The sequence below is a fragment of the Labeo rohita genome, chromosome 17 (assembly GCF_022985175.1).
Source record: "Labeo rohita strain BAU-BD-2019 chromosome 17, IGBB_LRoh.1.0, whole genome shotgun sequence".
NCBI lineage: Eukaryota > Metazoa > Chordata > Actinopteri > Cypriniformes > Cyprinidae > Labeo > Labeo rohita.
This window is the reverse complement of record NC_066885.1, coordinates 24,622,752-24,635,423: the sequence shown is the minus strand read 5'-3', so window position 1 is coordinate 24,635,423 and position 12,672 is coordinate 24,622,752. Positions and strand designations below refer to the sequence as shown.

The following is a 12,672-nucleotide window of genomic DNA, read 5'->3' as shown; positions in this document are numbered from 1 at the left end:
AGTCAACTCAAAAAAAAGTTTATTTAACGTGAAATGTTAAATTACAATAAGTTACAACTTAGATATTTGAGTTGAATCAACTTTAAATTTTAAGGCAGCTGGGTTACTTACCCATCTATTAAGTTTAGCAAACACAAATATCTAAGTTGTTACTTAGTACAACTTAACATTTCAAGTTGAATAAACTTATTTTAGTTGACTGAACTTAACATTTTAAGGCAGCAGGGTAACAAATTATTTTAAGCTGACTCAAATTGTGTTTTTTATTTTTTACAGTGAAGAAGTCGCTAGATGCTTTTTTGGAAAAAAGTTGCTAAGTTGGCAACACTGGGAACCGGTGTTCTGACTTAGAACCTGTATGTGCTGTGCCTTGTTTACAAGCAGAGGAAGACACAAGCTGTACACAGGACAGTTTTTCATTATTTTTGTTTTCTTTGCACACAAATAGTAGTCTCGTAGCTTTATAAAACTAAGGTTGAACCACTAATGTCACATGGACTATTTTAACAATGTCCTTACTACTTTTCTGTGTCTTGAACGTATCAGTTGTGTTGCTGTCTATTCAGGGTCAGAAAGCTCTCGGATTTTATCAATAATATCTTAATTTGTGTACTGAAGATGAACATAGGTCTTACGGGTTTGGAACGAAATAAGGGTGAGTAATTAATGACATGAATTTTGTGAACATCACTTTAAGCCCAAAACTCACATGAAGTGTCCACTGTTAACGGTTTCACTGCTGTTTTCAACTTCAGCATCACACTTGTGTCATGAGCCCCATGACATATTGATGACATTGCTTTATACTGTATGTTAATGTGGTTTGAAAATCTGCGGTCTGAGGGTGCCAAAAAAAAAAAAAAAAAAAAATCACCTTTAAAGTTGTCCAAATGAAATTTTTAGCAATGCATATTACTATTAAAAAATGAAGTTTTGATATATTGACGGTAGAAAATTTATAAAATATCTTCATGGAACATGATCTTTACTTAATATCCTAATGTTTTTTGGCATAAAAGAAAAAATAATAATTTTTACCCATACAGTGTATTGTTGCCTATTGCTGCAAATATGCCAGTCCTACTTAAGACTGGTTTTGTGGTCCAGGGTCACAATTCAGAATCCAAAATGTCAGACTCCATGTCAGATTCGAGTCCAAATTCCCCGACTCTAGCTCCAGGGCTTCGAGCTAAAGATCCCATGCAACCGGACACAAGGCACTGCAAATTTAAACTCACAGACAGTGCTAGATTACATGGCAGTAATATAATAAAACAAAAACTATTAATTAAAAATCACAGGTGCATATCAATATCACAATTAAGTTTAATTAACACATTAAGTGATGAGGTGTCTCATGTTAAAATCCTGTACTTTACTTACAGCTATAAACAAAACCCTGTGGCTGCAGGACAATAATCTAGCTTTTCTATGTAACAGGACAGTTAATCCAAAAATGAAAATTCTCTCATTATTTACTCATGTCGTACAATGTATGACTTTCTTTTTTCTGTAAAACACAAAAGATGATATTTTGAAGAATGTTGGTAACTAAACCAAACATTTCTTAAAATATCTTTAATACTCCACAGAAAAAAAATACAGGTCATACAGGTTCAAAACATCATGAGGCTGAATAAATAGCAGCTTTTTTATTTTTGGATTAAATATCCCTTTAGTAACAAATTAAAATCATTAACAAATATTATTTACCTGATATCTTCTGTGTTTTTATGTTCCACCACAAGGGACTCCAAATTAACATCTGTTTTGTAAGGAATTAAATTATATTCTACCTTCTCTGCTTTAGATATGATGGCAGTTAATGAAAACATGTCTATAAAAAATATCATTCCCCATTTTTGTCTAAAAATACACCCTTTAAACCGCTAGGCTCAGTATCTTTGGCTGCAAGTGTCAAATTATACATTACTTTTTTTAGATTTTCCAAAAAAAAAGTTGCTTATAGTTCAGTCTGTTGTATGTGTACACATCTGTCATTTTAATATTTTTTTAAAAACAGAAAAATGTGACGAGTGAGCGAAGCTCTGCGTTGGTCTAAAGATATCAATATTTGATAAGCCAACTGCAGAGTAAACTGGGTTGTATCACATATCCTTGGCCTGAAGCGATCCGCGTGCATACGTGAGGAATGACTTAAACACCAAGCTCATATTCTTAAGAAGGTGCATCATTGTATTAACGGGGTAGTACCTTTTCAGAGTTCCCATCACCTCTCCGTATACGCGAGAGAGAGCTAGGGAGGTTTCCTTACAAAAAGACAATTCAAAGAATACGCTGTGCATGGCAAATCCATTACAACGAGTTTCGATAACCGCCAAAAGCCCAAAATGCACCACTGTACAATAACACCTCCCTCCTGTTTTCATTTACATATTCACAAAAGAGAAATTACATATAGGAGCAGTCGCAATACTTGTGAAAAAGGTAGAAAAAGAACGTTCCTTTGTCTTTCTGAATAATTTAAACCACTGTGGCAGGACGGGCTAACAGAACCGGAGAATACAAGCATCCAAACGAAGAGAAACTGAAGTCATATAGAGTCCTTCACGTCGGCGAAGAGCTGACATGTTACAAAACAACGCAAGAGACAAAAGTGACAGTTCGTCCCACCTTTACATTATGGTTTGGGAGCAAGTCGTTTCAAGAAACGTTCAAGATTCATACATTTCCTCAAGTCATTAAAAAGAAAATGGTTATACTTGATAAAAAAAGAACAGGAATAATAATTGTAATAATTATAATAATAATAATTATAATTACAATGACAGAAGTAACAGCCGATGGTAAATAATAATAATCATCAGTCCTGTACAATCAGGTCAGTCCTGCGATTGGCCACAGGCTGTTTAAGCCCATGGAGACGTCAGGGCTTTGCAGTCATTTCAATGGCTTCAGCTGTAAAAAAAAATGGGCCGCTTGGACAGGACCTTCTGACCGCAGATCCTTTCTCAGGTCCATCCGTCACCGAGAGCTGAAAAAAATCTCTCGAGTCACCTGAAAATGAAGCATTAAAGAGATGCTGTCAGAGTTTGTAGCTCAAGACATCCACTTTTGCTTTAATATAAAAAATAAAAATACAGTATTGAAAATAATATTATTAAAATTAAAATTAATGAACAAGTGGAAGGGTTACATGGTTTAAAAAAAATTACATGGGCCTGAAGGGTTAAAATGTATTTATTTTTTAATGTTATATAGTAGTGGTAACTAATGAAAACAGTTGTGCTGCTTAATATGTTTGTGGAAACCATCATTTTTTTTGGATTCTCTGATGAAAAGAAAGTTCAAAAGAATAGCATTTATTTGAAACAGAAACCTTATGCAACTTTATAAATGCCTTTACTGTCACTTTTGATTAGTTTAAAGGAGAAGTCCACTTCCAAAACAAAGATTCACATATAATGTACTCACCCCCTTGTCATCCAAAATGTTTATGTCTTTCTTCAGTCGTAAAGAAATTGTTTTTTTGAGGAAAACATTTCAGCATTTATCTCCACATAACGGACTGATATGGTGCCCTGATTTTGAACTTCCAAAATGCAGTTTAAATGCAGCTTCAAAGGGCTCTAAACCAGCCGAGAAAAAAGGGTCTTATCTAGCGAAACGATCGGTTATTTTCATAAAAATAATACAATTTATATACTTTTTAATGTCAAACGCTCGTCTTGTCTCACTCTGCCTGGACTGTTTTTTTCCCGGTTCATGACAGTTAGGGTATGTCGAAAAACTCCCATCTCATGTTCTCCCTCAACTTCAAAATTGTCCTATATCGCCGTTTTACCTTTTTTGTTAAGGGTGTTTGATCTTCTTTGCATGTACACTTTGCAAACACTGGGTCGGTACTTCTGAAACGATGTAGGATGATTTTGAAATTATTTTTGAAGTTGAGGGAGAAAATACGTTTTTCAACATATCCTAACTGTCTTGAGCCAGAATACACAGAGTTCAGGGAGAGCAAGGCAAGATGAGCATTTGAGAATAAAAAGTATTTAAATTGTATTTTTTCGCTAGATAAGACCCTTCTTCGTCGGCTGGGGTCATTTACAACCACATTTGGGATCGTCTGAAGCCGCATTTATACTGCATTTTGGAAGTTCAAAATCGGGGCACCATATCAGTCCATTATACGGAGAAAACTGAAAACAATTTCTTTATGACTGAAGAAAGAAAGACATGAACATCTTAGATGACAAGGGGGTGAGTAAATTATATGTGAATCTTTGTTTTGGAAGTGGACTTCTTTAATGCATCTGGTGAAATACAAATATTCATGTAACAAATTATTTTAATATTCAATTTTTTTTATTTAAATTAATTAAATCAATTAATTTAAATCAATTTAATAAAAATAAAACTTTTAAACGTTAGTGTATATACAAACTTTACATTTGTTTCTGATGGAAGCTCAAATTTGTTAACATCTCTACAAACTTTAGCTGGTGAGAAATCTATGCATTTGAAATGGTCAGGAGAGGTGTACCTGCTCATCTGGTCAGAGCTTAGCAGTCAGCTGTCAAAGCAGAGGTCAGTCCAGCTCGTGAACCTCATCCTGCAGGCCAGACGGAGTTCGGGCTGGTTCAGACACCCTCTTGGCCATTATTTCCCACTGAGGAGCCAGAACTTTGGGTTTGGACCCTGACACACAAAAAGTAAAAGGGACGAGATAAATCCATCTATACATATTGGTAAAAAAACATTTAAGTCTAACCTAGGGCTGGACAATAACTCATATTATACATATATACATATATATATATATATATATATACACACACACACATATATATATATATATATATATATATATATATATATATATATATATATATATATATATATATATATATATATATATATATATATATATATATATATATATATAAATATATAAAGAAATAATCGCAACATATTTTTTTTCCAATAATGGCAATATAATTTTTAAACACATTTCTGATTTTTCGATAGTGTTTCCCATACACCGATTTATTTGTGGCGGCCCACCACAACTTTGTTAAATAAACATGAGCACGGCATGTTTCAAAATCAAAATGCAGCATGGGTGTTTTATATAAATGCATCTTTGCAGGAAACTGACTGTCTTCAGAAAAGTTTAATGTCATTGTTTTTTTATCTGATAAAGCAGCGTTCATAAGCTCAGCGCTGCTTTGTGTACAGCCACTGTCTCTGTACATTTGTAATATAATATACCAGTCAAAAGTTTTTGAATATTAAGATTTTTAATGTTATTTTAAAGAAGTCTCTTTTGCTCACAAAGCCAGCATTTATTTGATCCAAAGTACAGCAAAACTAAAAATTCAGAAATATTTTTCCCTATTTAAAAATAACTGTTTTCTATTTGAATATTTCAATGCTGAATTTTTAGCATCATTACTCGTCACATGATCCTTCGGAAATCATTCTCATATTCTGATTTGCTGCTCAAAAATCATTTATTATTATTATTATCATTATGTTGAAGTAGATTTTTTCAGGTTTCTGTATTTATCTCAAATAGAAATCATTTGTAACATTATAAATCATCACATTTGATCAATTTAAAGAATCCTTTCTAAATAAAAGTATTAATTTCTATAATTTCTTTAAAAAAAATTATACTGACTCCAAGCATTTGAATGGTATAGTATATAATGTTACAAAAGCTTTTTATTTCAGACAAATGCTGATCTTTAGATCTTTCTATTCATCAAATCCTAAATAATAATAATAATAATGATGAAAGTACTTTTAAATATTGATAAAAAAAATTCTTGAACAGCAAATCAGTATATTAGAATGATTTCTGAAGGATCATGTGACAATGAAGACTAGAGTAATGAAGCTGAAAATAAATTACATTTTACAGTATATTCAAATAGAAAGCAGTTATTTTAAACAGTAAAAAATATTTAAAATTTGTACTGTTTTTGCTGTACTTTGCATCAAATAAGTGCAGGCTTAAGCAGAAGAGACTTCTTTAAAAAAAAACATTCAAAATCTTACCGTTCAAAAACTTCTGACTGGTAGTTTACAATAAGAGCACTTTTTATGAGCTGCTGCCTACGTAGAGCAGTCAAAAACACTCACTTATGAGATTCCATTCTAGTTAAGATGCTCCCTTAGAAGACAGCTGCCTATGCTTACCAGGTTTTGAAAAAAAGCCACCATCATTAAGACTCCAGACACTGCTGCATTCTGTAGTTTCATGAGCCGTTCACCCTGAAGAGTTACATCACCCTACTGGTTCAAAGAGGTACTACATGCACTCGTCTGCTAACTCCATCCTTTACATAATACATGTGGTTGACACCACAAAGGACCAGGTTTGAAATGAGCATGTGCCATTTATCACAACCTCATAACACCAACAATAACAATAAGTGCATTAAGACCCCAAATGGAAAAGCAATCTGAAAAATCAGTATGGGGGTGAAGAAAAAGGCTTTGCTGCTTTGGACAGAATGGTGCCAAGCTCATCAGGAATTTATATAACCGCTGAACATTGGTTTCTCTCCAAAGCCTTCATAGAGACAAGAGGGTAATGAAGCACAATGTGACAAGAGAGCATACATAAGTGTTCCTAACATCCACGCCACGTGTTCGGGAAGCCCTCCTTTTGAATCGACGGTTACGGTGCCTTTAGTCTGTGTTTTTGGGGTCTGATCTCCCGCAGGACTAATGATCCATGTGAGTCACTGCTGATCCGTTACCATGACAACCCTGAAAGCCATTCAGAGATTAAAGTAGCGTGTGTGTGTGTGTGTGTGTTTTCCTGTATGGGGGTTGGTGAAGATACGAGTGGGAGAGTTTAAGACAAGTGAATGAGACATCGCAAGAAGAGTAGGAAGAGTGTGTGTTGTGTGGGCAGCATAGAAACAGCATCTTGCACACACACAACCCGACGGCTTACCATCCAAACCGTTGTGCTGCTCGTAGGTGCGTTTGCCCAGGATGGTCGGGGAGCCGTTGTTGAGGATGGGCGTGGATTTGATGGGCGTCAGGCTGCCTGTGGAAATGGTGGCTGCTCGTGGAGGATCTGATTTGGGTGGGCAGGGGTGGGCCTCTGGAACATGGGTTGAAAAGGAATCATTAAAATGGGTTTGATTGGAAGATTGAAAAAGATTGCGAAGGAAAGGCAGGTTCACTCACCCAGATATCTAACCACTGACTCTAAAGGCTTCCTTACTGTCTGCTTTAGAGATGGAGGCTTTTTGGACAAATCTGGCAACCTAATGGCACCTGAAATAAGAAATGTCATTAAAATGATTAGGTTCAAATTAACATGGTAATTCAGTAGAGGGTCAATGACACTTTTTAAATTCAGAAATACAAACACGTACCAAAAAAATAAATAAAATGCAGTTTATCCATTTATTTTCTTGAATACTCATTACACAATAAACATGCTTTTCATCATATTTTGATATTTTTGGAGGTAAAAAAGCAAAGAAAAAAAACAGGGTGACACATCTGATTAAATAATTAGAAAAAAGAAAAAAGCTTCTTTAAAATAATTCAGTAATGGTAGTTTACATATTTGTTATTTTTATTCATCTATACATAATGTAATTTTTATTAGAATTTCTTTAAAAAAATAAACAGTGAGGGAGTTTTGTTAAAATGTATTGTTAATACTGTCAAATTAATATTAATAAAACATTTATAAAAACATTTGTCTACTAAATTAGTTCAACCAATATACAGAAAAAGGGGGGGTGTGGAGATCATCAGGTCAATAAGTCTCTTAAATATCATATTTTAATAATTATGGTTACACAACATAACATATTTGAGCCATTACATATAAACTTAAAAATTGTATTAAGTTGTTTTTTTTTTTAAACCATATTAAACAAACAAAAATACAAAAAAAAACTGTTAATGTTTTAAATAGTTTTCTTATATTTTTTCCAATAATTTAGATACTCGTATTTATCATTCACCCACAATATAATATAATCTAAAATAAAAATTAAATAAGGGTGGCACAACTAATTTAACAATGAAGACAAAAAGCCTCTTTAAACAAAATGCAGTAATGACAGTTTACATATGTGAAACATTTATTTTAATTTTATTTATTTTTTAATAAAATAAATAAATAAAAAAAACACAGTGAAGGAGTTTTGTTAAAATGTATTACTAATAATGTAAAATTAATATTAATAAAAATAATCAAAACAATCAAAAAAATAAAACAAAAAATAAACAGAAAAATGATTATCAGGGCTGTGACAAGGTCAATAAGTCAATAAGTCTCTTAAAATATAAAATATTAATAATTATGGTTACACAACATAATATTATAAGCCAATAAAAATAAACTTAAAAAAATTGGTATTAAGGTTTTTTTTTTTAAAACCATACGAAGTTCTTAGAAATGTACTTTTTGTATTTTATGTTTTAAACATTTTTAAAATATTTTTTCCCAATCATTCAGATACCCATATTTATCATTGACCTATAATATAATATAATATAATATAATATAATAAAAAAATAAATAAGGGTGGCACAACAGATTTAATAATGAAGGCAAAAAGCCTTTTTTAAAAGAATGCAGCTATGGCAGTTTACATATTTTTAACATTTATTTTAATTTACTTTTATTAGAATTTCATTAAAAAAATAAACAGTTAAGGAAGGTTTTGTTAAAATATATTGTTAATACTGTAAAATTAATATTAATAAAAAAAAAAAAAAAAAAAAAAAAAAAAATCAATAAAACAAAAAACAAAACAAAAAATAAACAGAAAAATGACTCAAGGCTGTGACAAGGTCAATAAGTCTCTTAAAATATCAAATATTAAGGATGGTTACACAACGTAAAATTTTTGAGCCATTAACAATGCATTAAAGTGTTTTAAAACCATATGAAACAAACAAAATGGTTCATTTTTTAAACAAATTTTTAAAAACTTTTTTCCCAATCATTTAGATACTTACAGAAGCCCACTTCCACCACTGAATAAAAAAAATATAAAAAGGTAATTGCTTTTTATCTCACAATTCTTGCTTGATACAAACTCACTCTTCAGACTTTTTTCCTCAGAATTGTGAAATATGAACTCGAAATTGTGAGTTATAAAGTCAGAATTATGATATTAACTTGCGATTCTGACTTCTTTTCTTCAGAACTGCTTTATTTAAACCCAATTCTGAAAAGAAAGATCAGAATTTAAGATGTTTTTCTCACAATTCTGACTTTATAACACAAATTGCAAATTATTAAGTCAGAATTGTGAGATATAAACTCAAAATTCTAAGAAAAAAGTTTTTTCCCCTTGGAAATGGACTTCATAACTCGCAATTGAAAATTTATATCTCACAATTCTAAGAAAAAAGTCAAAACTGAAAGTTTATATAACGCAGATGCAATTATAAACGCAGTTCTTGCAATTATGGGAAAAAAAAAAAAAGTCTAAAATTGCGAACTTATATCTCACAAAACTTAATATATAAACTCCATAATAAAAAAATACCATCAGAGCAATTGAAACTTGAATTCCACGTTTGTGTCTCACAGCCAATACTCACACTCTGCTTTGATAGCGGCAGTGTTGACAGGTGTGTACGGGTGTCTGGCCAAATATCTGGATCTCAACAGGTCCTGGCAGACGCGTCGAGCGGCTTTCGTCATCTGAGACGTGTGCAGGTAGAAAGCCTGTCTGGTCTTAACAGCAAACTTTGGGCTCCCGCTGTGTCTCACGGGCAGGCCGTGAGGACTCTGAACACAGACAGTGAGATCAAAGTCAAGTCCTGGGTGACAGAGAAATCTAAATATTGCATTAGAATTTTGTTAAAGCCAACGAGTTTCACTTTTAAACATCTTTAAAACATAAATGAAAGACAAAGTTGAGCTCATTCAGGGCATTCATTTAACAGTCACAAAGAGGCATAATAAAACAGAATTGCACAGTATAAGAAAAAACAGACTAAATAAAATGACTTGGGGGAGAGAGAAAGAATTTCATGTCAAGATTTGACTCGGAGCCGTGTGGAGCATGTTTTGGAGAGAATCCACTTTACACCCACCATGTTGTTGCGGTTGGGTCCAGGTCTCTCTCCATCCAGTCTGGTTGGCATCTTCAGACCTCCGTACTTTTTCCAGTAAGTCCAGCAGGAGGCACACAGTCGGCACTGCATGTTGGGCGGCCCCCATGAGTACCACTGGTACGAGTTAGTGGCTACACACAAACAAAACACATAACACTCCTTTCAACACCACTCTGCTCTACTCACTGTAGATTAGCCTTTCACCTGACCTGATTAAAAGCAGACATATAATGGAAAACAGAATTTATCCTCTCTTTTTAAATAAAAAGTATGTTAATTAGTGCATTAACACAGACGATTAATTTTTCGAATTTAACAGCGTAAAAAATATTTAACGTAGCACATGCTCTTCAATTGCATGTACAAAAACAGCAACACACACTGTAGCCTGTATTATGTCATATTAAAGTGCAAATAAACCAACAGCAGGACAGAGCGTGTCAGATCCGCGTCACATTTAGCAGCGGCAGCTCTTAAAGTAATAGCAGGCAAATAAGCTAATAACTCAGCTGTGATGTCTGTTAAAGGAGAAGTCCACTTCCAGAACAAAAAAAATTCACAAATAATTTACTCACCCTTTTGTCATCCAAGATGTTCATGTCTTTCTGTCTTCAGTCGTGAAGAAATTATGGTTTTTGAGGAAAACATTTCAGGATTTTTCTCCATATAATAGACTTCATTGGTGCCCCAAATTTGAACTTCCAAAATGTAGTTTAAATGCAGCTTCAAAGGGCTCTAAACGATTCCAGCCTTATCTAGCGAAGCGATCGGTCATTTTTTTCAGAAAATAAACATTTCTATACTTTTTAAGCACAAAAGCTCGTGTAGCACAGGCTCTGGGATTCACATTCATGACATACTATTAATTCATGTCGAAAGGTCACGCCGAACGTAGGCCGAACCACAGACCCAGTGTTTACAAAGCAAACGCGCAAATACTAAAAAAGTTGTCAAACGCTGTTTACAAACAAAAAGGTACAACGATGTCGGACGATTCTGAAGTTGTAGGAGAAAATAACATGGAGTTTTTCGACATACTCTACCTGTTTGAGCCGGAGTACACAGACGATGAACTTTTAGTGATTCAAAGGCGTGATTCGTAGTGGTGATGGGAAGTTCGGATCATTTTACTGACTCAGACCTTTGGGTCTCGTTCAGCAAAATGAATCTTTTTGGGAGTCATTTCTTACATTTTAGCAAAATCAGCATCAAACGACTCGAAACAGGTGAACTAATTCCAGTACAGAAGCTAATAGGATGTTGCACATGCGCGACTGAACGAATCACAGCCTGAAACGATTCGTTCTTCCCGAGTCACATTAGGGCTGCACGATTAATCGAATGCGTTTATGAGGCGCGCTTAGTCAGTGCGTTCAGCTGGAGCGGCAATTAATACACAGAGCCGTAAATCACTGACAAGCTACGTCAAATCGCGCTCATACTCGAATGCGATTCATCTGCGATTATGAGCGCGATTTGGCGTAGCTTGTCAGTGATTTACGGCTCTGTGTATTAATTGCCGCTCCAGCTGAACGCACCTGATGGAGCTTTACTACTAATCAAAGTACCGGCTTTACTGACTAAGCGCGCCTCATAAATGCATTCGATTAATCATGCAGCCCTAAGTCAAATGAACAAATTGTTCGAACGACCCGTGGACGCACATCCCAGAGCCTGTGCTAAACGAGCTTTTGTGCTAAAGTATGACCGATCATTACACTAGATAAGACCCTTCTTCCTCGGCTGGGATCATTTAGAGCCCTTTGAAGCTGCATTTAAACTGCAAAAGTTCAAATTCGGGGCACCAATGAAGTCCATTATATGCATAAAAATCCTGAAATGTTTTCCTCAAAAACCATAATTTCTTTACGACTGAAGACAGAAAGACATGAACATCTTGGATGACAAGGGGGTGAGTAAATTATTTGTAAATTGTTGTTCTGGAAGTGGACTTCTCCTTTAATCAAAGAACAAAAGAATCAAGAGGAAAATCAATCATTTTAGCAGCTTTTAGGATTCATCTGTATTTAATTTAAAACTTACACAGGTAAATAATGGGTTTATATGAAGATTGTTTTACATTCACATTCATTTGTTATTTTATTTTTTATAAAGTCTAATAAATGTTAAAATTAATAGCTATTACTTATACTGTCATGTTAAATGGCTATAGTCAATGGTTAAATATTAGGGAGAAAAAGAATAATTTTCTGGAGACATCAGTAGAATTGGCATCAGTGATACTCACACCTTCAGTCATAAAAAAAAGATGCCATCAAACAAATGTTAAAATTATACTGTCTTTACGTTGTTTTAACATTAATTTGATGATTGAATGTGAAATTATGTTGTAATATAAAAATATATTTAAAAACCTTAATGTTAGGTGGGATTAATCGCGATTATTTTTTTATTCAATTGACAGCACTACTATTTTTATTTCAGTTTTAGCTTTAATCATTTTAGAACTTCAACTTAATTATGTAATTTTTAGTTGTCAAGGCATCATTTCTAACTTTATTTTCTATTTATTTTTATTTATATTTATATTTATCTATTTATTTATTTATTTATTTATTTATTTTTTCATTTTTC

At 33.4% G+C, this 12,672-nt stretch overlaps 1 protein-coding gene across 1 annotated transcript in view; it reads right to left on the bottom strand.

Moving 5' to 3' along the window:
* Nucleotides 1–2,170: 2,170 nt before the first annotated feature.
* The window catches only part of mta1 (metastasis associated 1), a 66,580-nt gene continuing 56,078 nt past the window's right edge, over nt 2,171–12,672 (bottom strand). The window contains exons 13-18 of the mRNA XM_051134028.1: nt 10,057–10,208; nt 9,559–9,748; nt 7,171–7,260; nt 6,932–7,084; nt 4,505–4,659; nt 2,171–3,018 (exon numbers count right to left, since the gene is read on the bottom strand). Of these exons, the coding sequence (XP_050989985.1) occupies nt 4,550–4,659; nt 6,932–7,084; nt 7,171–7,260; nt 9,559–9,748; nt 10,057–10,208 (695 nt within the window). The 3' untranslated portion in view covers nt 2,171–3,018; nt 4,505–4,549. The remainder of the gene's footprint in view (nt 3,019–4,504; nt 4,660–6,931; nt 7,085–7,170; nt 7,261–9,558; nt 9,749–10,056; nt 10,209–12,672) is intronic.